Raw genomic sequence first — 24,000 nt, 5'->3', positions numbered from 1 at the left:
CAATACTTTCTCAACACTACAATATTTTCTCAACACTACAATATTTTCTCAACACTACAATTCTTTCTCAACACTACAATATTTTCTCAACACTACAATTCTTTCTCAACACTACAACATTTTCTCAACACTACAATTCTTTCTCAACACTACAATATTTTCTCAACACTACAATTCTTTCTCAACACTACAACATTTTCTCAACACTACAATTCTTTCTCAACACTACAATATTTTCTCAACACTACAATTCTTTCTCAACACTACAATATTTTCTCAACACTACAATTCTTTCTCAACACTACAATATTTTCTCAACACGAATACTTTCTCAACACTACAATACTTTCTCAACACTGCAATATTTTCTCAACACTACAATATTTTCTCAACACTACAATTCTTTCTCAACACTACAATACTTTCTCAACACTACAATACTTTCTCAACACTACAAAACTTTCTCAACACTACAATATTTTCTCAACACTACAATATTTTCTCAACACTACAATACTTTCTCAACACTACAATATTTTCTCAACACTGCAATATTTTCTCAATACTTCAATATTTTCGCAACAATACAACGGGTCAGAAGTAAAGGTCATGGGCCGGGTTGCGAATGTCGAAAAATAGAATTAAAAATACTTGTTAGTGCACGGGATTGGCCGGGCGCCGTGGGATGCAAGATTAAACACACCTGTCTCTCCATCTTCCAGGTCACATTAGATATTTATCCGCTCCTCAGAAATTCATACATGCCTGGCGTATAGCGCATTCCTGTAGACGAGCGCGACACATCAACCCTCCTTCTGATCTTTGGTTCACACTGAAAAACACAGAAACAAAATATATATTAATAATTCAAAAACCGTATGGATATATACACCTAAAAATGACTATATATATATAAACAGGTGAAGTGCATATCAGAAAAAGTTTTGATGTATGAAAAAGTTGAAGTCACTCATGTTTGCCTTTCAGTCCATTCCCCATGAACAACTACAACACTTATTCGGTCAGTTTCATAATGTATAAACTTAGTGCGTCCATCACATAACACCAAGTTTGTAAATATACACATGCGAGGCTTCTAAAGAATTGTTTGTTTGTTTGTTTGTGTATGTGTGTGTGTGTGTGTGTGTGTGTGTGTGTGTGTCTATGTGTGTGTGTGTCTGTGTGTGTGTGTGTGTGTGTGTGTGTGTGTGTGTGTGTGTGTGTGTGAGAGAGAGAGAGAGAGAGAGAGAGAGAGAGAGAGAGAGAGAGAGAGAGAGAGAGAGAGAGAGAGAGAGAGAGAGAGAGAGAGAGAGAGAGAGAGAGAGAGAGAGAGAGAGAGAGAGAGAGAGAGAGAGAGAGAGTGCATGTGATTATTTTTAGTCCAGTTTGTGTTTGCTTCGTGCGCGTGGTGGTTTCTGTTCTTTATTAGCGGATTAGTTGCGAGTCTTCCCGTCTGGATGAGGAGCCGGGCCGGTGAAATCTGAAGCAGCCAATGTATGCAAGAGCTCTGGAAATGGCTTCGTGTTCGCTCTTTGAATCCACCATCAAGAACATTCCTTTCTGGCGTCGTGGCGAGCTGAAACAATATCTCCAACAATTCCTTTTTCCTTCAAACACACCCACACCCACACCCACCCGCCCATCCACACACACACACATACACACCCACCCGCCCATCCACACACACACACCCCCACCCACCCGCCCACTCACACCATCAACAAACGGGCTTTCCCTTCGCCTGCACACCGCCCTTTATGCCCCGTTCCTAAACATCAGACATTTCTATGCATTCCCTATTTTTTTCCATATTTTTGTAATATCCATCCGGCTTTATTTTAGCTGAAAGTGACCTTCGCTGTGCCCGCGTTTTGTATGGAATTCGTTCGTTTATCGGAATTTAGATAAGGTTGCTGCCGGTTGGTTGGTTGGTTGCTCTCTCTCTCTCTCTCTCTCTCTCTCTCTCTCTCTCTCTCTCTCTCTCTCTCTCTCTCTCTCTCTCTCTCTCTCTCTCTCTGCTGAAATTCACACCCCTTTGTATCATTTTAAAATATTTCGAAGACAAGGGAATGAAAACGATGAAGTGGAGCAGGAATGTGATGAATTATTATAACGAGGAGAGAATGTACTAAATAAATGAGAATGTACAAGGTAAATGAGGTAAATTAAAATGAATAAATGAGAATGAGGTAAATGAGGTAAAGGAAAATGAAGATAATGAGGTAAACGAGAAAAATGAGGTAAATAAATGAGGTAAATGAGAGAGGTCGTGAGAGAGGGAAGAGACTAGCAACAACATCGGAAATATAGTGAAGGAAGAAGAACACAAAAGAAAAAAGGATTGAATGGTTTAAAGAAGACGATCCAAACCCATCATATCATAATCCTCATTCTCTACTTCGTCGCTCATCAGGTGTTGGCATTTTAAGCACATCTTTTAAAGGGCATCAAAGAACACAGGTAGCGAATGAAGGGATAATGGAGGCAGCTCATGTAACGGCCGAAAAGCATATTGATATACTTCGTGATTTTCAGCGGAGTACAAAAAAGAAGAGCGCGAGATGAAGTGAAGGCGGGTTTAAATATTAGCGAGAATGAGAACGAGAGAGAGAGAGAGAGAGAGAGAGAGAGAGAGAGAGAGAGAGAGAGAGAGAGAGAGAGAGAGAGAGAGAGAGAGAGCATGCACACCGCTTCGATATTCGTCCTGAGACTGTATTAGGAGAATGTCTTCGTTTTTAAGCCCATGGGGAACATTTATCATTCATCTCCGTCAGCGAACAGGAGGAGGAGGAGGAAGAGGAGGAGGAGGAGGAGGAGGAAAAGGAGGAGGAGGAGGAGGAGGAGGAGGAGAAGAAAGTGGAAGGAGAATAGGAAGAATTTGGCTGACGACCGTGTGTGTGTGTGTGTGTGTGTGTGTGTGTGTGTGTGTGTGTGTGTGTGTGTGACCTGCATGACAGCCCTGGTTCTTTATGGGAGGTGGGAAAGGAGAAGGCAGGATGTGGAGGAAGGAAGTGGATGGCCTGAGGCAAGGGGAGGGAGCACAAGTCAGGTTCTATTTAATTTTGAAGAGACAGAGGTGGAAGGAAAAAAAGATGAAGGAGAAAGAGAGAAGAGGGGAAGGAAAGAGATGGAGGTCAGAGAACGGAGGTGGAAGAGAAGTGAGAGAAGAATAACAAATCCAAGATAACTGATAAAATAAAGGAGATGGACACGAAGGAAAACAATGAAAATACAAGAATGGAGAATCGGAGAGGAGGAATGAAAACGAGAAGGAATGAGATGGAAATGGAAGGGAAGAAGGGAAGCGAAAATAAAAACGATGGGAACAATATAAAGCAGAATGGTATGGCAGGGGAAGGGAAATGAAGGAAAGAAAAGGGGGAGGAGAAGAAAGGGAGAAGAAACAACCAATGAAGTAAATCGAAAAGGAGTTAGCGAAAGAGAAGGAAAGGGAGGAAATTGATATGGGAGGGGAAAGAAAACGAGGAAAGGAAATAGAAAAAAGGAAAGAAAAAGAAACATAAATAATGGAGTAAATCGAATAGGAGTTCATGAAAGGGAAGAAAAGGAGATAACCAGAGAAGGAGAAAGAGGAACGAGACATACAAGACAGTGAACAGAAGGGAAGGAAAGGGAAAGGGGGACAGAAGGAAAGGAGGGAAAGGAAGGCAAAAAAAAAAAAAAAAAAAAAAAAAAAGAGAACATGGCCCTTCCCCTCCCTTCCTCCCTTACCACAGAGCCTGAAGGAGAGAACGAAGACCCTGTTTTTATGCTCCCTAAACCCTTCTCTCCTGACTGACGGCCTTATTATTACATAGGGAAGGCGGCGCTGGTGGTGGAGGAGATGGTGGTGGTGGGGGGGGTGAGGGTGGTGGTGATGGTGCTAGTAGTGTTGCTGCTGTTATTGTTGTTGTTGGTAGTGGTGGTGGTGGTGTTGGTGGTGATGTAGGAGGTGTTTTTTTTTTACAGTGCAGGAAGCAACTCATGGGAAAAAAAAAGAATGATGACAAAAAAAAAAAAAAAACCGCTTATCACTACCGCTGTAAAATGTTATTGTTGTTGGTGGTGGCAGTGGTGATGGTGGTGATGTAGGAGGTGTTTTTTTTTTTACAGTGCAGGAAGCAACTCATGGAAAAAAAAAAGAATGATGACAAAAAAAAAACGCTTATCACTACCGCTGTAAAATGTTATTGTTGTTGGTGGTGGCAGTGGTGATGGTGGTGATGTAGGAGGTGTGTTTTTTTACAGTACAGGAAGCAACTCACAGGAAAAAAAAGAAAAATGAGAGAAAAACCCCCGCTTATTACTACCCCTGTAAAAAGTTGTTAGTGGTAGTCGTGGTGGTGATGGTGGTTAGTGGTGATGGTGGTGGTTGTGGTGGTGGCGTAGGGGAGGCGTAGATATGATATTCCCTTCAGTATCCTCGTTGACAAATGCCTCCTCTAAAACAGTTGAATGAATACCATATGATGTAATACTGTGCTCTTGATAAAAAAAAAAAATTAAAAAAAATAAAACACTTTGCTCATGAGAAACTATACTGATTACGCAGAGGAGGAGAAAAAGGAGGAGGAGGAGGAACAGGAGGTGGAGGAGGAGGACAACGAGAAGGAGGAGGAAGAAAAAAAAATAATTGAGACACGTGATGGGGACTAAAGACGTACGATACCAAAATAGAACGTAATCCCAACACCTTCCCCCCCCCCCCCTCTCTGCCACCACCACCACCACCACCACCACCATTACCGCCGCCTTCGTTAGTTAATAATAAGGCCGCTATCTGTTACGTCCCCGCGTCCTCCTCTTTGTCAGGATATATACGTGAAAATGATTACTGTTAACGTCTATTTTTGTCACCCTTCCCCTTATCTCACCGGTTTAGTTTAGTCGCCCACCCACTCATTCTTTATCATTCCGAGGTTTGAGTTTTTTTTTTCTCCCGCTAGTATTGCTGATGAAATCTCGGCGCCGGCTTGATATGAAAGAGATGTTCAAATTAGGGTTTTCGCTTTGCCGCTCCGTGTAATCCTCCCATGGGTTTTGGAATGAGACGTGGCGATATTACCTGATACTTTTTTTTTTAACTTTCTGTACACTTCGAGTTTATCTTTAAAGGTTTGGAGAATTATATACCATGACCGACTACTTTACTTCTCCTGATTTCCCACAAATTTGCGATTTTGGGATTTGGGATGCTGTCATTGTTTCTTGGAGCCGAGATCGGGTATATGTGAACAATATTTACTTTAATGCTCGCGTTCATTTTTCAGTCTACACTTAAGCGTTGAGATGTTTTCATTCTTGATTTTGGATGAGATGATTAATAGTTCTCTCAGTTGTAAGTAATTATCACTACTACCGGCCTCTTATACTGAGTGAGAGGATGCTGAGAGGGTTAGGTGCTCAATACTCGCCGAGGACACTGTGCAGCCACACACATTGGTACCAGCGCCTGTGTATGCAAATCTTCCGGTGGCGCCTCTCGGTTTCGTCCTTTTTAAAGATGAAAGCTCCCCACACTTCATTCAGCACCATCACAACATTTCACGATCAGCTTATGGGGAGAAAGGAATGTACGCGTTACTCTTCTTTTAAAACTCACAAAAGTCTTCCTTTTTCAAAATATATGTCGTTCAATGCACCTCCATACGATTTTTTTTTTTATAATAGTGTTTAAATCAAGAGGCAATGAGCTACGTGAGTTACCCTCTGTCACTAAGGTGGTGGTTATACAGGCAGGGTGGAGTTTGCCCCCGCGCCTCACTCGCTGCGAGCCGCCACCACCATCAACAACCCCTAAGTCTTAAGGGCCAGACCGTGCCTCATATATCAGTTTTGTAATTCATTCAAGCCGCTCAGAAAGGATAAAACTGCCAAATACTGAGTAATGTTTCATTCCATCTATCTCGATCCATTTTCCTTTCGACACGTTCTTTAGTCGAACACGTCTGGGCAGAGGCCGCGCCAAGTCTCCGGCACTGGGGCGTCCTTGACATTACTTTGTCGTTAGGCAACAGTCGTTATCGTCGATCTGTTCGTCCCGCATCACCGCCGGACCCGCAGGTCCTGCTGACGGTGCATGAGGCTGCTCGTGCACGCGCAGCCTCATGCAGCCACATTCACCCAGCATGCAGTTCTTCCGTCCCTTCAAGGTCACCAGGAAAGTTGTTCCTCCACGGACTTCAGCTGCCTCCTCTACGCGAACTCAAAGCTCTCCTGAGGATGAGGGGGAGGAGGAGACTGGGAGTCGGGCTGCAGGGCACACTAGAGCCGGCGGAGGGCCTCAGCCTCTCGTCGGTGCGGGGTAAAGAGTAAAAACCTGGTAGGCGACGACAGACGCGAATTTCCCAGATGCAAATGGCACTTCGGACCACTTTTCCGCTATTTTCCTTCTGCACCTCCTCCTCCACCTTCTCCTCTCTCTTCTGTTCCTTCCTCCTTCTCCTATTTCTTCATCCTGATGCGGCATTGGCGAACGAAGATCTTGCAAGAGCCTGGGAAGGGAGGGGGAAAAAGGAGGAGGAGGAGGAGGAGGAGGAGGCGGACAGGAGGAGGAGGAGGAAGAGGGGTGGGGGGGGGGAAGAAGGAGAGGGAGGAGTGAGGCTGTAGTTTGAAAATACGTTTCTTGGCGTCGAGTTTGGCTTTTGTCTGATAACTATAATATTTCTCCTGCTGCTCTGATCCGAGGGGCGGGTACAAAACTCTTTGAACCTGCGCTGGGAGTGTCTCTGGGGCTGGGGCTGGGACGGGGCCTAGGGCAGGGGGACGGGACAAGAGGGAGAGAGGGCCGGAGAGAATGGGCGGGCAACTGCATCTCCCTAAGCGCCGCCGGATATCAAAGTTGGGGAATGACTTGGCCGGGTGTCGCGCCGCTCGCCCTGCCTCCCCGGACCTCGAGTCTTGCCGCACTGGCCCAGCAGCGTTTTATTGCAGGCACGGTGCGAGGCGGTCTCCTCTTCCTTTGTTTTCCTTGCCGAGCCGTCTTGTTTCCTGCTCCCTGTCTTGGATTTCTCTGAGTATCTTCCACCATCCATCGTCTTCCCTCCTACCGCCCTCAACTCGTCCCTTTCAAGAAGCAGTTTCCCAAGGCCTCAGACCAGCGTTACCATATTATCGTACCCAAAACATCGCAGTTATCAGTTCCAGGGCCCAAAACTCTCCTACCCACACAGATAACGAGATTCCAGTTAAAGTTATCGTTAAAAGGGTTACTTATTGGTGTTTGTTTGCGAAAGCTGTGAGTCAGAAACCGGAAAATATAATGTGCTGCGTGGCTAAGTACGATAATTCGGTAACGCTGCCTCAGACCCCCACAAGCGAGGCGATGATTCAGGGAGCGTCTCGTGCGGCGGTGCAACAAAACATTTATCATCACTCACGCGCTGATTCTGCAATTCCATCATTCCCTCGACGAAGATGACAGATGATACCCCGGCATTCATCCATTGCTCATGCATAAAAAAAAAAAAAACATGACGCATACGTGAGACATATAAGTCATTCATTCATTCATACATACATACATATATTCATAAATCCAATTCATACATATATGAATTTAGTTTTATCACCGAAGATCTCGAATTTCGCAGCAGGAAAAGATTCAGGGACGGAGAATTGCCCCCAAGAGACAAAAGAGGCGAGCCAAAATACATAGAGGAGGAGAAAGATGGAAGATGAGGAGGAGGAGGAAGAAGATGGAAAAGAAGGAAGAGGAGAAGGAAGAGAAGAAACAAGATGAAGACAAGGAGAAATAAAAATGACGATCAAAATAAGTTTAATGGTGATAGTAAAATTCGAGAGAGAGAGAGAGAGAGAGAGAGAGAGAGAGAGGGAATCCTTTTATTTCACAGTATATTTTCTCCCTTACCTCCTGACCTGTGTGTGTGTGTGTGTGTGTGTGTGTGTGTGTGTGTGTGTGTGTTGCATGTCCAGCCAAGCACGAAAGCGACATTCAGCCTTTGTGAGCTTGTCTTTAATACAGAACCTTGTTTTTTCACCTTCTCTCTCTCTCTCTCTCTCTCTCTCTCTCTCTCTCTCTCTCTCTCTCTCAACCTACCTACTCATTAGAACCCATTAGTAGTAGTAGTAATAGTAGTAGTAGTAGTAGCAGTAGTAGTAGTAATAGTAGTAGTAATAGTAGTAGTAGTAGTAGTAGAAGTAGTAGTAGTAGCACGTCACAAAATTAAACAAATATTCCATCCTACCTTTTTTTTTCCCTAACCGCCTTTCCATCAAGACTCACCGTCATTCCTTGTTCTCTCCTCGCCTCTTCATGCCTTCCCGCGTTTCTCCATTCACTTGAGCACCACCACTACAACTACTAAACCATTTCTGTTTGTCTCCTTTTATGCACTAACTTCCTCAAAATCAGTCAGGTACTACACAAGTTTCGAAAGTTTTATATATATAATTTTTTGTTCTGTCTGTCTGATGCGCTGTTTCGTCTGTCCATCTGTCTTAATACGTGAATGAGACGGTGAGGCGCATGGACGGTAGGTGATGCGACGTTCCGGAGGAGAGGTGGGAAGAGAATGAGATGGGAGAGGAACGGCAATACGAAGTTTCTTTACGCTCTAGTTGTCTCTTCCAGTGCCTTGCCTTGTCTCCATCCACCCTCCCGCCTCCCTCCGTCCCTCCGCGCCCTTTCTTTTTCTGGTTCTTTTGCCGGCTTCTCCTTCAACTGTTCCGACTTTTCTTCTTTTCTTTCCTCCTTCACTTCCCTTGTACATTCCTAACCTCGTCTTTACACCGCTCCTTCAGGCTACATGTCTTATTTTTCTTCTTTTCTTCCCGCCCACAGAATTCACACCACCTCTCTCTCCTTCTCCAACTTGTTTCTTGTCTTCCTTCCTTTCCCCGTTCACATGCATTTCTCCATTCCCGCTACGCACCCTTCCTCCTCTTCCATTCTCCTCCATCCTTTTTCCCTCCCCGACACACCACCACCAATTCCTTCTGATTTGTACCACCAACTCCCTCCCTCTTACCACCTTACCGACTCACTCCCCACACCACCAACCTCTTACTCCCCGCCACCAACTACCAACCTCTTCCCCCGCACCACCAACTACCTCCCCCCCACCACTAACTCCCCTCCAACCACCTTATCCCCCTCCTACACCAAACTTAGGCTCGTTCTCTTTCTCCTTCATTTCCGTCCCACTCCCGTAGTCTTTTCCCCGACTCCCCATGCTTTCCCCTTTCTTCCTTGCCCTTCCCTTCCCTTCCTTTCCTTCTGCTCATTTCCCTGTTCCTCTTCCACCAGCATTTCCTTCATTCTTTCGCGCCTCCTTGCCTCACTTTCTTTCCTTCCTCCCTTGCCCTGTTTCCTCCCTTAACCTGACTTCTCCATCCGCCATGAGGCCAGATGGAGTTACTCTGAAAATGGTGTGTGTGTGATGGGGGAAGGTAGGAGGGGAGGAAGGGGGGAGGGGGGTTGTGTTGGGGAGGGTCTGTTTGTGAGTGGGGGGAGTGTGTGTGTGTGTGTGTGTGTGTGTGTGTAATCAAAGGCCGGCGCTCAAACAGTCCACGCACACCGGACTGCCACGACTCGTTATGGTCTGGTTAGGAGTAATTTTTTTTTACTCCCTCGAGGGAAGTTGTGGAGACTGTGTGTGTGTGTGTGTGTGTGTGTGTGTGTGTGTGTGTGTGTGTGTTCGAGATACATACACATTGGAAGGTGGAGAGACTGAGAATGAAAGGAAATGAAAAAAAAGAGAGAATATAAGCAATAGGGAGGATGACTTGAAAGTAAAGAGGTGAAATACAAATGAATGTTTAATAATATAAACTTCGGAGCGTCTAGCGAGTATTCTTGTTCTTTTTTTTTTTTGTTATTGCCCTTGAGTCGCCTCCCTTGCTATATATATATTAAAAAAACAACAACAAAACAGACACTACCCAAAGCTCACGACGAAGAGCCACTAACATGACGGTTCAGGGCTTCCTTCAACACCATTCACATCTTTACCCAAACCTTAAGACCAGGGAAGCCTTTACAACATTACCTATATCATAGAGAATTGTAACAACCCTCGTTTAAGTAGCCTCTCCTCTACCTATTTACCTGGTCTTTGCCATTAGGTGTGAGGGCGAGGCATTCAGATTCTCCTAATTTATATAAGACCCAAGTAAGGAAGAAAACGAAAGAGGAAACTACTTCTACATTCAAAGATTTTCCAATGCGGTTTGTGTGACACCATTTCTCCTTTCACTCGGCTACTTTGATGGGATCTCCTCTCCTTTCCTGCGTCCCTTTGACAGAGCCCCATTAAGAAAATAACTACTCGTAAGAAGATGTCGGAGATACACATCAAAGTCTTCTTCTGCCACGCGTTGCTGTTCCATCTTCCCTTCAACGTCCATCCCCAGATACATAGGACAACCATATGTATCCTTCCCTCTGTTACATTCTCCCTTCCTACCTCCATCCAAAGATACATAGGACAATCGCATGTATCTTTTCCTCTGTTCCATTTCCCCTTCCCACCTCTCTTCAAAGATACAAAGGACAACTGTATGTATCCTCTCCTCTGCTTAATCATCCTTTCTCACCTTCATCCAAAGATACATAGAACAACCGTATCATTTTCCCCCTCTGTTCTACCCTCCCTTCCCACCTCCATCAAAACAACGGTGCGTATCTGTCTCTCTGTTCCATACACTCTTCTCACTCAATCCCATCCTCAGCAACACAGGACATCCTAACCTTCCCTCGCCGGCACCCTCGCGTCATGTGCACCCCCGGAATAGCCAGAGACAAGTGCCGAACACACACGTACATGCCAATAAAACGCCTCCCTGGTAGCAGCCTCCCCTGACGGCGCTCTCTTCCCTCTCCTTCCGCTTCCAATACAGACGCGGTGTTCCGGGTATGTTTTTCCTTCCTTTCTTCAATTTAATAATTCGCCTTAAGGGACATGGCGTGGCTCACAAGTATAACGGAGTCCGATTTGGAGAGAGAAAGGAGAGATTGCTGTTTTGAGTGTCTGTCTCTTTCCTGGTAGCCCGGTAATGGATTTGTTTGTCTTTTTCCACATGCCGGGGATGGTTCAAAGTGGGTATTCTCAGATGCTTCCACCCCTCACATCAACTATATCCAAAGGCCGAAAATGAGATCAGTCGGGTTCTAGTAAGTGTTTTGTTTAGGTTCAGTCGGGTTCTAGCAAGTGTTTTGTTTAGGTTCAGTCGGGTTCTAATGAGTGTTTGGTGTAGGTTCAGTCGGGTTCTAGTAAGTGTTTGGTTTAGGTTCAGTCGGGTTCTAGCAAGTGTTTTGTTTAGGTTCAGTCGGGTTCTAGCAAGTGTTTTGTTTAGGTTCAGTCGGGTTCTAGTAAGTGTTTTCTTTATCAGTCGGGTTCTAGCAAGTGTTTGGTTTAGGTTCAGTCGGATTCTAGTAAGTGTTTGGTTTAGGTTCAGTCGGGTTCTAGCAAGTGTTTTGTTTAGGTTCAGTCGGGTTCTAGTAAGTGTTTTGTTTAGGTTCAAGATACAGAAGAAGGGTTAGACTACCAGAAGGGTCATAAAACTACTAATGGAAATGCCCACAACTCCTACAAAACCCTAGTCAAATGTGTGTGCCAGGGCCCCCACATTATTCTCTTCCTTCTGTCCCCACATTGTAGTGATATGAAGATGATGAGTCGCTTTACATCTCTCTCCGGACCTTTGTATATGAATAACATCACGACGAAAACACTGCCAAGTACATCACCTAAAACACTCACTACTGACGAGACTTTCCCTTCCCTCCAGTTCCCTCAGATCAGACTTTTCCTCCCTTCCATTTCCTTAGACGACACTTTCCCTCCCTCCACCTCCTCAGGCGACACTTTCCCTCCCTCCACCTCCTCAGACGACACTTTCCCTCCCTCCACCTCCTCAGACGACACTTTCCCTCCCTCCACCTCCTCAGACGACACTCCCTCCCTCCATCTCCCTCAGATTAAGACTTAGGAAGCACTAACGACCCCAAGACATTACTTAGCAAACTACTGTCGGCTTTCTACCCCCCACCCCCCCCTAGATAAACACAAAATAAGCAGTAATTACCAAACTTCTTTCCTGATGCTCTGCTAACGACTCCATTTTACGCTTCCTACCTTAGCAATCAGTGACTACCCAAGTTCCTCATTGCCACTTTTCTAACGATTTTGTTCCTACTTACTCTCTTATATGAACAAGCAGGGAGAGGTAACCACCCAACCTCTTCCCTGACACACTCTTAACGACTCTCTCTCCGTGACTTCCCACACCTAAACAGATAGGAGGCAGTGATGACCCGGTCGGTATTCTCAAAAGCTTTCGCCTTTCACATCAACTATTTCCAGAGTCCAAAAAGGAGATCAGATGGTTCTAATGAGCGTTGTTAGCTTCATGGTGCAGAAGAGGGGGCAAACTACCATAACGGTCATAAAACTACCACTGGAGAAATAACCACAACTCCTACGAATGCCTTGTCAAAGATGTGTTACTGGGCGCTGTAGTGATATGACCCCCAATGCCTTCCGTGGCACACTCCTGGCGGCTCTTTTCACCATCTTAAGACAAACACATAGAAGCAGTATTCAAACTTATTACATCTGGTGACGCCTTTCAATCCCAGGTCCCTCAAATAAACACAAAAGAAGCTGAAATGACCTAACTTCTTCCCGAGCACAATACGGACGCCTACATATGCTTCCTACCCCGCAGACACACAACCAGAAAACAGACACGTAACAACCTCCTCCTTGACACACTCCTGACGGCTTTATCTTCACCCTCATACCTTAAACAAAGACATAGATCACAATAACAACCTAAACAACCTATACGAGTTCTTCCATCGCGCTCTCCTGACATCTCTTTCTCCCTCTTCTACGCAGCTACGACGGGCGGGTGCCACAGCTTCTGAAGGACATCCGGGCGGAGGGCGGCGTGCTGACGGTGACGCGGGAGGCTGCCACGCTCACCTTCGAGAGTCTCACCCTCGCCCACGCCGGCCTCTACGAGTGCCGCGTCGAGTTCTTCCGCTCCCCGACCCACACCAGCCTCGTCAACCTCACGCTCGTCGGTAAGTCCGCGCGATGACCTTCTTTACCTCCGACTCTTTTGGTATTGGCGTCCATCCCCGTTCTTGTATCTTATGTGGTTTACTTATTTGTTCTTTATTTTGGGGTTTATTTTTGTGTCTGGTTTTATGTGGTTTATCGTTTTGTGGCTTAAGTTTTGTGGGGGTTTTACTTTCCTGTTTCTATGGGTTTAAATGGTTTTCTTCTTCTCTGTTCTAATTTTATGTGGTCTACGTTCCCCTTCTTTGTCTTTGTGTCCATCTTAGCCTTCTTCTTCTGTAATGTTGGTCTATTTTTAAACATCAGGTACGTCTATCTCTTCCTCCTGCTCCTCCTCCTCCTCTTCGTCCAGTTCTCAGCCTATTCCTTTCGTCGCTGTCGCTCTCTCTCTCTCTCTCTCTCTCTCTCTCTCTCTCTCTCTCTCTCTCTCTCTCTCTCTCTCTCTCTCTTTCTTATTTTTCTTTTGATCTCTTTCATATTCTTTATCACTTTCTTTTCTTCTTCTTCTTCCTTTTCTTCTTCTTCATTTTCTTCGTTTTCATCATCATCTTCGTAGTTGTCTTCCTCTTCCTCTTCATTATTTTCTTCCTTATCCCTTTTCATCCTTCTTAATATATTGCCTTGTTTATCTCCAATGTTTTTTCCTCCTTTTTACACTCTCCCGACGTTTCCTTGTGTATATCCTCCTCTTTCTCCTCCTCCTCCACCTTCTTCCTAGATTACTTGCGTTATTTTCTTTCTTTGTTACCCTTCTCCTCTCTCTTCCCTTAAAGGATCGCCCGCGTACTTATATATATTCCTCCACTTCCTCTTCTCCCTTCCTCCACTTCCTCTTCTCCCTTCCTCGCTTCCCTCTCATCCTCTATCTTTCCCTCTGTGCTGCTTTAGTTTCCCTTTGATTTTCCTCTGGCCATTGTGTTTCCTTTTCTCCTCCCTGGTTATCGTCCTTCTCTCTTCGCCTCTTTTGTCCTTCTCTTCTTTCTTCTTCAACTCTTCCTCTTAACTTTTTATTCTTTTCCTTTTAGTGTATTCGTTTTAATCAATCTCCTTCAGCTAATAAACTAATTTCTAGTTCATATTTTCGCCACATCTCACTGCATTTGCATTTTTTCTCCTCCTCTCCTTTCCCTTTTTACCTTTACTTTTTTACTTTTTTTATTCTCTGCCCTTTCGTGCGCTCGTTTCAATCATTCCATTCTCCTTCAGCTCACAAGTAATTTCTCGTTCATATTCTCGTGGCGTTTCCCTGAATGTACTTTTATTTATAACGATACCAACTCACAAAGACGGGGAGGAGACATGTTATTACTTTTTTTCCGGTTTCGTTATATTTTTTTTATTTGAGAAGTGGAATACAACCGCTTTCTTTCCTTTCCTCTTGACCGCCAGCTATGCCATTTTCATTAACATTCTCCTTCCTTTCATCCCTCAAGAAGGTTGGTTTTCCCTTCAAAAGTCAGTAATCAAAACTAGCCCTTTCGTTTCTTTTTTACACATTTTCCAACATCGTTTTCATCGCTGTATTGAAGTCACACAATGCTTTCACTGTTATATCTTGGAGTTAGTGATCAAAGCCTGTTCCCTCGTCTCCATTTTACACATTTTCCAACATCGTTTTCATCGCTGTATTGAGGTCACACAATGCTTTCACTGTTATATCTTGGAGTTAGTGATCAAAGCCTGTTCCCTCGTCTCCATTTTACACATTTTCCAACATCGTTTTCATCGCTGTATTGAGGTCACACAATGCTTTCACTGTTATATCTTGGAGTTAGTGATCAAAAACTGTTCCCTCGTCTCCTTTTTACACATTTTTCAACGTCGCTTTTATCGCTGTATTGAAGCCACGCTAAATTCTTTCACTATTATATCAATTTTTTTATTTGCTTTCCTTGTTAAGTCGAAGTGATTGCTTCTCAAAACTTATTAACGTCAGCTTTGTAGGCACTAAAGTCACATACACACAACAACAACAACAACAACAACAACAAAAACTTCACTTCATTTACTGTCATGTGAACAAATTTCTTCTTCTTTTTCGTAGTCGTCTTCATCTTCCTCTTCATCATTTTCTCCTTTCCTTTTCATTCTCTTAAGTGGTCCACTCTTCGTTTCTTTCTCTTTGTGTCTTTTTCCTCCTCCTCCTCCACCTCCTCAGTCTTCTGTTAGGTTTGTCTAATTCTATATTTCAGGTATATACCACTATCTTCTATCCTGTCCTACCACACATAGATTACTATTAGTAGCGGTAGTAAACAGACACCCTCGCCATAGACCGCCAGGTCTTCTGGTGTCTGTTCTTCCTATGCATTTCTATGTATTCCTCCTCCTCCTCCTCCTCCTCCTCCTCCTCCTCCTCCTCCTCCTCGTTTAAGTTTTCAGTCTATTTCATCCGTTGTTCTCTCTCTCTTTCTCGTCTCCTCTTTTCTTATTTCTTTCACATTTTGGTTCCGCATCCTAAAGGTAATCTATCGTCTACTTTTTTTCTTTCCTCCCTCCCTCCAAGCCTCGGAAATACAGAGTTAATAAAGCCTTGACCTCCTGGTGACCTACGGAAATTTCTTTAGCTTCCTCAGCGTCCTTTGCCGCCGCCTTTTTTCCCCTCGCCCCAAATAAGGAAGTCGCTAAGGTGCCCTCCATTTCGCCTTTAACTAAGTGACTGACGAAAATTTGACCTCTTTCTCTCTCTATCTATCAATCTCTCCCCTTTTCAATTCTATTCCTCCTTTTCGACCCTTCTCTTCACCCTCTGGTCACCATGATGCTCTCGTCTCGACCTATCAGTTTTCTCCTTTCCATACCTTTTTTTTCGTTTCCGTCCCTTCCAATTCTCTCTATCCCACTCCCCTTCCTTGGTCGAGTTTTCACCGTCGCTTCCCTCCTCGTCCAGACTCTCTCCTTCACCTCTACGAAGCCATCCGTCTCTCCTCCCACCCTATTGTAATTTGGCCAACAGTTATCCATCGTCGTCCATCTATCCTTCGTTTCATCCGTCGCTCCTCCGTCTTCGTTTTAATTCTTTTTCGTCACTGTACTCATCCGTCTTCTTTTACCCGTTGTCTCTATTTGCCTGTCTTTGTTCTTCCCTTCCTTTCCCTTCAGTCACTCCAGGGTGCCGCGTCCCTTTCTTCTTCTGCTCTTCTTGCCTGCACCCTTCCTCGACTCCTCCTCTTGATCTCATTACTGCCCGCCGCGGTGGAAGCTTTTATTGTTTTCAGCGTCGCGTCTCCCCTTTTGTTTTCATGTTGTCGTCACTCAAACTCGAGAACCATTTAATTTAGACTGGTGAAATTTAGTATGTACATCAGCGTTGCCAAAGTGTCGTCCTCTGAACACTGCATTTATCTTTTTTAGGTTTAAAGACTGCCGCAACCACACAAGCAGCGATAGAACATTAAAGTTAGCGTTAAAACTGTTATTTATTGCTGCTTTTTGTGTTTTTTTCTATAGTTATCGGTCAGAAACTACGACAATGCAATGCGATGAGTACGATAATTTGGCAACGCTGATGTACATGTATATTGACCTAACGTAGATCGCTATTTCAAATCAAGGTCGAAGGTCAACGTCACACTAGCAAAAACGTATTTCTGATATCATAAAACTACTACAGTATGTTAAAAAAAAAAAAAATGAGCCCATTGCCGAGAACACGACAACCTGTACCAAAGCAGCCTGGCGGCGTGACGGGTGTTCCATTAATATATTTTTCCTCCTATCACATTAATTATTATCGCCAGCCTCGAGAAGGGCGGCGTTTTAATCGTGGCTCATCTGACTGTTTGTTTGTTTGCCTGTTTATCGGATTGTCCATTGCTAAGAAAAAAAAAAAAACTCGGATCGGCATGTTTTTTCAAATTCGCATGAGAACATCATTGGGTGAGTATCTCAGTCTGATTGAATTTGGGGGAAATTCCAATAAAATCTGACTGAATGTGGACAATGAATTCTTTCTTCAATGCCCGACGTTTCCCGCGGTGTGGTTCGGACCCTTCCCGATAAAAGCCAAAAGAGACGAATGAATGATGGCTACCATCTTCAGAATTAAGTTTTCCCTATTTAGCGGGCGATACCCAGACCTTGGAATTCCCGGTTTGATTTATAAAGTTTTCTCCCGTCTGCTTTTTAATTCTCTCTCTCTCTCTCTCTCTCTCTCTCTCTCTCTCTCTCTCTCTCTCTCTCTCTCTCTCATCATTCATCTTCAGCTTTGTACCTTTGCCTCTCATTTCAGCTTTTTTCCCATTTTTCAGCTTTGCTCTCTTAATATCTATAGTTTTCCTATCTTGACCCTTCAACCATTTCCACCCATCTCTTGCTATCATCTCTTTCTTCTCTCTTCCTCCTCCACAACCTTCTCCTCGACCTCCTCGTCATCGTCCTCCTCATCGTTCTCGTCCTCCTTCTTTTCCTCCTCGTCCTCCTCCTCCTCGTCCTCAAATCTCGCCGGCACTATACGTTAAGACTGTCAGCTTCTTGTCAGACGGTTCCGGCGAGGCGGCGCGTCAGGGGAGGGTTCTGCCACTCACCCGAAACGCCCACACCTTGCTCCTCCACCTAAAGGCCACAAGTTCCCGCCAGCTCTTTCCCTTTCAAGAATCTCCTCCAATCTCGAGACCTCATAATCATGCTTCAATGCTCTTTAGCAGCTTCTTTTTCTTTTCTTTCTAACAATTAACTCTAGCTCTCCCCCTCTCTATAACAATCAACTCTGTCTGTCGGTCTGTCTCTCTCTCTCTCTCTCTCTCGTCTTCTAATACATTTCTTCCATTTCTCGTTTTCTTGTTCCTTTCACGGCCTCACTATTCCATTTTCAAGGCGTCTTCAAACACCCTTTCTCAGTTATCACTCCTTTCGCAAATCTTTCCCTACTGATTTACTTCGTTCATTCTAAAATATAGCCCGCATCTCTTAATCTTCTCTAACAAATTACCTCCATCATTCCCACGTTATTGGCAAGATTAATTTCTCCATCCTGGTCAGCTAAGTACGGATAAAATCTGGAGATGGATCGATGGAATTTGTGTTAGTTAGTTTTCTTTACAGCAAGGGAGGCAGTTCATGGGCAAAAACAGCAATAACAACAACAACAATGAAAGAGTCCGTTAGAAACTCCTCCGAAGAAAAGTAGAAAGAAAACGTGAGGCCAAAAAAGAAGTCAATTTCGGGTGATGTTAATGGCAGAAGGTGAATAAATGAGAAAAGTGACACAAATACGCAGACTGACCTCCTGTAGGCTCCATATTATATTTCTGAATCTCTATGTCCTCAATCCCTTTCATGATTCTCCTCCATCACTTTCCGGTCAGCCTCTCCAACACTCGACCATTCCCGTCACCAAACGATTTCAACCCCACTCCTCCTTCACTGATCCCCCTTCAAATCCTCTTTCCCAAACCTGTAACCATCTTAACCTCCTCTCTCCTCTCCCTACGAGACCCTCTTAACTCACTCTACTATTCCGCCAACTCCTCTTCAACCTCTCCTAGTCTGGCTTCTCCTAAACTCCACTTAACCCAACGGAGCCGCCCCCACGTAAGGTCTTCCGCTACTCAGGGTCTGCGAGAAAGTGATGGCCATTGCAAATTGAGTTAGGATCGTGTGTTTCATTAATCCAGGACACAGGAACGCTCTGCCTGACCCTCGATGTATTATTCACCTCGCGCCGCCGACAGCCTATCGTACTGAGTTATGAATGTGAGTTTAGGGAGGAGCAAGAAGGGGAGACGGAGTGGGACGGATGGTGGAAGTGGGTGGTGTGTGTGTGTGTGTGTGTGTGTGTGTGAGAGAGAGAGAGAGAGAGAGAGAGAGAGAGAGAGAGAGAGAGAGAGAGAGAGAGAGAGAGAGAGAGAGAGAGAGAGAGCATACACAGGGAGAGGGGAATCCTTTGAATAAACACGGCCGAAAGTTTCGCCTCCTTCCACTCACATATAAAAACAAATCACACAATTCTTTTTTCTCTCCCCCTTCTTTTTATTTTAGCTGCAACATTCAACGTCGTCACACCCAGAAGCCAAACCAAAGACTAAACCAGTAATCAACCAAGCTGTGTTACCGGTCCCGTCATATAGGCTGCAATCTCTGTTTAATAGTCCGGTAATCATAGCTGTGTAATTACCTGACCTACAAATTACTGTCGTCATAACGAGGTCACTTAGGCTGTGACGACATTTAATGAGGTATTGGGTGGGTTAATCTGCAGGACATGTAACGTACAGGCAGGTTAGTTAGAGCAAAGAAAAAAACAGGAAGGCCGCTACCTTCTCATAATGCCTTGGCAATGTTCAAGGGGGCTGCGAGCTGTGTTTCGAGTACTTACGTCTTACACACTTACAGTGATGAAAAGCGGCTACTAAGCGAAAGGAACAAACCGAACAGAAGGATAAAAAAAGGAAAGATGTAGACTGCGTTGGGATTTAATAGAGATTTCTAAATGACCTAAGGGGATTAACAAGGGCGATTTAGATCAAGTACTTATATTAAAAACTAATGTGAGAACACGCAATAACGGGTGCAAGTTGGATAAATTCAAGTTCAGGAAGGATATAAGCAAGAACAGGTTCACGAACAGGGTGGTGAATGAGTGGTACAAACTGAGCAGGTGTGTAGATGAAGGAAACACGTTTGAGAGCTTTACATGGAGGTTAGAGGTATTTACGAATAGGAAGGGAGTTTAGTGAATAACCCATCCTCACGACATGCCTTGTGTGGGCCGTCTGGCCTCTTGTGGTCTCGACATATCCTTGTTTACTGTGATAGGAGGGCCTTGGGTTGTGTCACTGTTAAGGGTAACGGCTCACACTGATCTACTGAAAAAATATTCTTGTGGAGGTCAAAATAAAGTGTGAGATCTATATTAAGTCAGATATTACTAGTAGGAAAACCCACACATGGACTACAAAACAAACAAAAACTTGTGTAAGTCGCATGATTTTGTTTAGTGAATGTTACACTCGTATTATTTGTCTTTGCTTCATTAAAACATAACTTTATTTTAAAAACGACTTTCATTTGGTTGGAACGAGAAGTTGAAAGTTGCTTGTACTGGCTCTGGTATCACAACCATCCCCCCCCCACCCCCAGAACGGCCGCCACGGGCCGCCCGAGACTTTTTTTCTTTGCTGAGCCGCCGGGGGTGAAGGCTGCCGCAACTTTTATCAAACCCTCGCGGGGCTCTTTTTCTGCTAAGCCGCTTGGGTGAAGGCCGCCCCCACCTTTATCAAACCTTCTTGATCCGGCCTGACCGTGGGCCTCGGCATGACTGGCCCGATATGAGCCACCTCGCCACCCACCAACAACGTCATGAACCCTTTCTCTACTTCCCCAGCGAAACACACACACACACACACACACACACACACACACACACACACACACACACACACACACACACACACATACTACTTTTCAATAAGCTTGCATGAGTGTAAACAATTATATAATCGGTAAATCAAATTCTAGCCACTGGTTATAGAACAGATCGAGTAGCATTTTCTTTTCTTTTTTATCTGCGATTCTTATTATTTAGCTACATGTGATTAGCTTAAACTTGAAATGCTGAAAAGTGTACAGTTATTTTACTTTTTACCTTTTGTCATTAAACTTTTTCTGTTGTTGTTAATAGGTAGTTTTTCTGTCTGGTTCTTAAGTCAGGTGTGTGTCTGTGTGTGTGTGTGTGTGTGTGTGTGTGTGTGTGTGTGTGTGTGTGTGTGTGTGTGTGTGTGTGTGTGTGTGTGTGTGTGTGTGTACGTGTGTGTGTGTGTGTAAAGGAAAAAGTCCACTAAGCAAAAAGAGAATTCAAGAGCAGAGCAATCTCTCTCTCTCTCTCGTGTCAGACTGATATTCGAAACTATAAAAATAGACCGGATTTATTTACATTGAGATTGATGAAAAATATAAACAAAACTTGTATCAGACAAGTCATAAACAAGGCCGTGTTTGTAGCATGCTTGTTATACGCTGAGATAGATAGATAGGTAGATAGATAGAGATAGATAGATAGATAGATAGATAGATAGAGAGAGAGAGAGAGAGAGAGAGAGAGAGAGAGAGAGAGAGAGAGAGAGAGAGAGAGACACACACACACACACACACACACACACACACACACACACACGCAGGGCCGCAGAGTAAACATTAATATGCGTGTCATTTTCATCAAGTCATTAACAGTTCATACGCAAGTTGTTGATTAGGCAATTTCATGAATATGTCCTGGTAACATCATCTGTCCGTCCGCCTGTCTGTCTGTCTGTCTGTCCATCATTCTGGTTGTCTGTCTGGTATATATATGTATGGGATATGTATAAATGTGTGTGTGTGTTTGTGTGTGTGTGTGTGTGTGTGTGTGTGTGTGTGTAACCATTTTTCCTGCCTCTTTCAATTTCCATCTGTGTCGCGGCTCCCTTTTTGGCTTTCTATTTTCACCTGTCTTCCTTTCTGAGTGTCATGTACGCCTGCTCCCCTTCTCTCTCTCTCTCTCTCTCTCTCTCTCTCTCTCTCTCACCCCCACCCCACCCCCATTGTTGTTTTTTGCCTACTTTCCTTCCCTTGTCCACTTCTCATCAGTTAGAGGATTCAGGGGAGAGCAAACGACAAGTGATCTTTACCAGACCGAGTTTACCTCTTCTTTTGTGTCTCCGAGGGTCGCATCTGAAGCACGACCTCAGCTTTGAAAGCCTTTTTTGTGGGCGTCCATCTCACACGCTGTTTGGAGCAGTGGGTTGAGTTTAATTGCTTTTATTGCTGGAGATCCACGCCCATATGTCTCTGGATGTCTCTGTGTGTATTTGTGTTTATATCTCTGTCGGTTTTTGTCTCTGTGTCCGTCTGTCCCTCTCTCTTTATTCAGGCTAGTCGCGGGTCTTACGGGTCTTACTTAGTCCTCGCCTCACAGCTTCAGCGGGGCGTGGAAGGACCCTGTCAACACACCTTTTCCTCCTGTTGGCTCGCTGTAAACAATTTTCCTTTACCTGAATGACCCAGCAGCCGCCTCCTCGTCCTCTCCCTCTACTTCACCGCTCTAGTCCTCCGCTGCCTCGCTGTTCATTGGTTGCTGGAGCGTGCACTTATTAGGCTGTGTCAATTTGCTGTTTCTAGTATCATAACGTCTTAGGCCTAGAGGAAAGCCTTCGTCCAATCTGTCCAGCCTGTCGGAGTTATAATAGTGTTATTGCTGGGTGTTTTTTATTGCCTTTTAATCTTGTTTTATTTATCTTCGTGTATTCTCGGCGTTAGTTTCCCAGCCTCTTCACGGCCACTTCCAAACACCCATTTTTCTCTTTTCAAAACTCGTGTCAAAACTTTAAAATACAACTCGGCATCTTCAGGAAATTGATTTAAAGTTGATAGACGCGGAATGTTAGCCTACTTTTCCTATTTATTTCTCCCCACTTTCTTTTGTTCTAACCCTATTTACAGATTCACAGCCTTAAAAAAAAAAAAAAAAAAAAAAAAACATCCCTTGCAAGCTAGAAACAAACTGTCAAGGTCCAACAATTAACAGCCTCGATAACTGTTGTCGGCTAATGTATTCTTTCTTCCTTCCCTCCAGTGTTTCCTCCCATCAGTGTTCTCTTCCCTCGAGCACTGTTGATGGCAAATTTACCTTTCCTTCCCTCCCTCCACCCCTCGTCTCCAGTGTTTCTTCTTTTTTCCTTCGAGCACTGTTGATTGCTAATGTATCTTTCCTCCCTCCTTCCCGCAGTGTTTCTTCTCTTCCTTTCGAGCACTGTTGATTGCTAGCGTACCTTTTCTCCTTCCCTTCGCCCCGCAGCTCAGTGTTTCTTTTCCTACTTTCGTCGCCCCGCCCCTCAAAGTATCTTTTCCTTCTCCGTCAGAACCGCCGCGCGTGGTCGAGGTGAGGGACCGACAGAAGGGGCCGCCACAGAACGGCATCTTGGGTCCCTACCAGGAGGGCGTGATGGTCGTCTTCACATGCCTGGCCAGGGACGGTAAGTCGTTCACTGTTGTCGTCCTCATTCATTTCATCCTCCAGCACGTAATGAACTTGCTGGTCGGAATTCCTGGCAATTGCGATTCCGTCAGGGAGATGATAGTAATAGTTTTTCACCCCAGACTCCTTCCTGTATCGTTCTCTCATTTTATTTAAAACGCAAAATTTTCTGAAGAAATGCTCAGCTCCAGGAATTCTGTCAGGCTCCTCGTTTTGCTAATGCAGTTTTCCACACCGGAAGCCCTGCCGCACTTGGGCTATTTCATACTCCTAATCATGTTACATTCAAAGCATTCTCAGACACTTCCTAGCATTCCACCCAAGCCGCTTCCCTCACCGTCTGTCTTGCTCGCTGCGTCACAGGCTGGCCGCTGCCGAACGTGACTTGGTGGCGGGGCAAGGAGATGGTGGACGGCGGCTGGGAGGTATCGGGGCCGCGGCTGGTGAGGAACGACCTGGTGGTGTCCAAGCTGACGAGGGACTGGCACAACGACACCGTCACCTGCACCGCCTCCAACACCAAGCTCGTGCCGCCCTACTCCGTCTCCGCCGTCGTCCAGATGTACCGTAAGTGTGTGTGTGTGTGTGTGTGTGTGTGTGTGTGTGTGTGTGTGTGTGTGTGTGTGTGTGTGTGTTAAACATGGCAGGATGTGAGCGTAGAGTTTTCCCCCGTAATTTTCTTGTAAATATTTGGGGGGTGTTTTCATGTGTGTGTGTGTGGGGGGGGGGGGGGGGGATATTCGGGTGGGGCTGATGGGGGCTCCTAAGGTTGTCAAGGATTTAGGCGTCCGATGGTATTGCTATAGGACTGTGGAAGACTGGCGGGACTTGTGGGACTTATGCAACTACTAGAAATGGGTTGTCAAGCTTATGAGAAAATGACGAGAGGCTGTAAGCCAAATGATGTCCTTTTGGGCGATGAGTGGTGTATGATAATAAGAACAGAGGAGCGAGTACCTGACTTAAAAATAATCAACTTTACAATGAAAATTTATAGAG

General features: G+C 44.8%; 1 protein-coding gene and 1 long non-coding RNA gene across 2 annotated transcripts in view; one reads left to right on the top strand and one right to left on the bottom strand.

Annotated features, from left to right (window-relative positions):
• Positions 1-24,000, top strand: part of LOC127007456 (neural cell adhesion molecule 2-like) — a 164,989-nt gene that overhangs the window by 7,471 nt on the left and 133,518 nt on the right. Inside the window, exons 2-4 of the mRNA XM_050878499.1 lie at positions 12,864-13,051; positions 22,886-22,999; positions 23,365-23,568. Coding sequence (XP_050734456.1) covers positions 12,864-13,051; positions 22,886-22,999; positions 23,365-23,568 — 506 coding nt within the window. The remainder of the gene's footprint in view (positions 1-12,863; positions 13,052-22,885; positions 23,000-23,364; positions 23,569-24,000) is intronic.
• The window catches only part of LOC127007457 (uncharacterized), a 196,161-nt gene continuing 172,721 nt past the window's right edge, over positions 561-24,000 (bottom strand). The window contains exon 4 of the long non-coding RNA XR_007760260.1: positions 561-832. This is a non-coding gene — a long non-coding RNA (uncharacterized LOC127007457). The remainder of the gene's footprint in view (positions 833-24,000) is intronic.

This window comes from Eriocheir sinensis, chromosome 35, assembly GCF_024679095.1.
Source record: "Eriocheir sinensis breed Jianghai 21 chromosome 35, ASM2467909v1, whole genome shotgun sequence".
NCBI lineage: Eukaryota > Metazoa > Arthropoda > Malacostraca > Decapoda > Varunidae > Eriocheir > Eriocheir sinensis.
The sequence above is the reverse complement of the archived record's forward strand: the minus strand, read 5'-3'. Positions and strand labels throughout refer to the sequence as shown.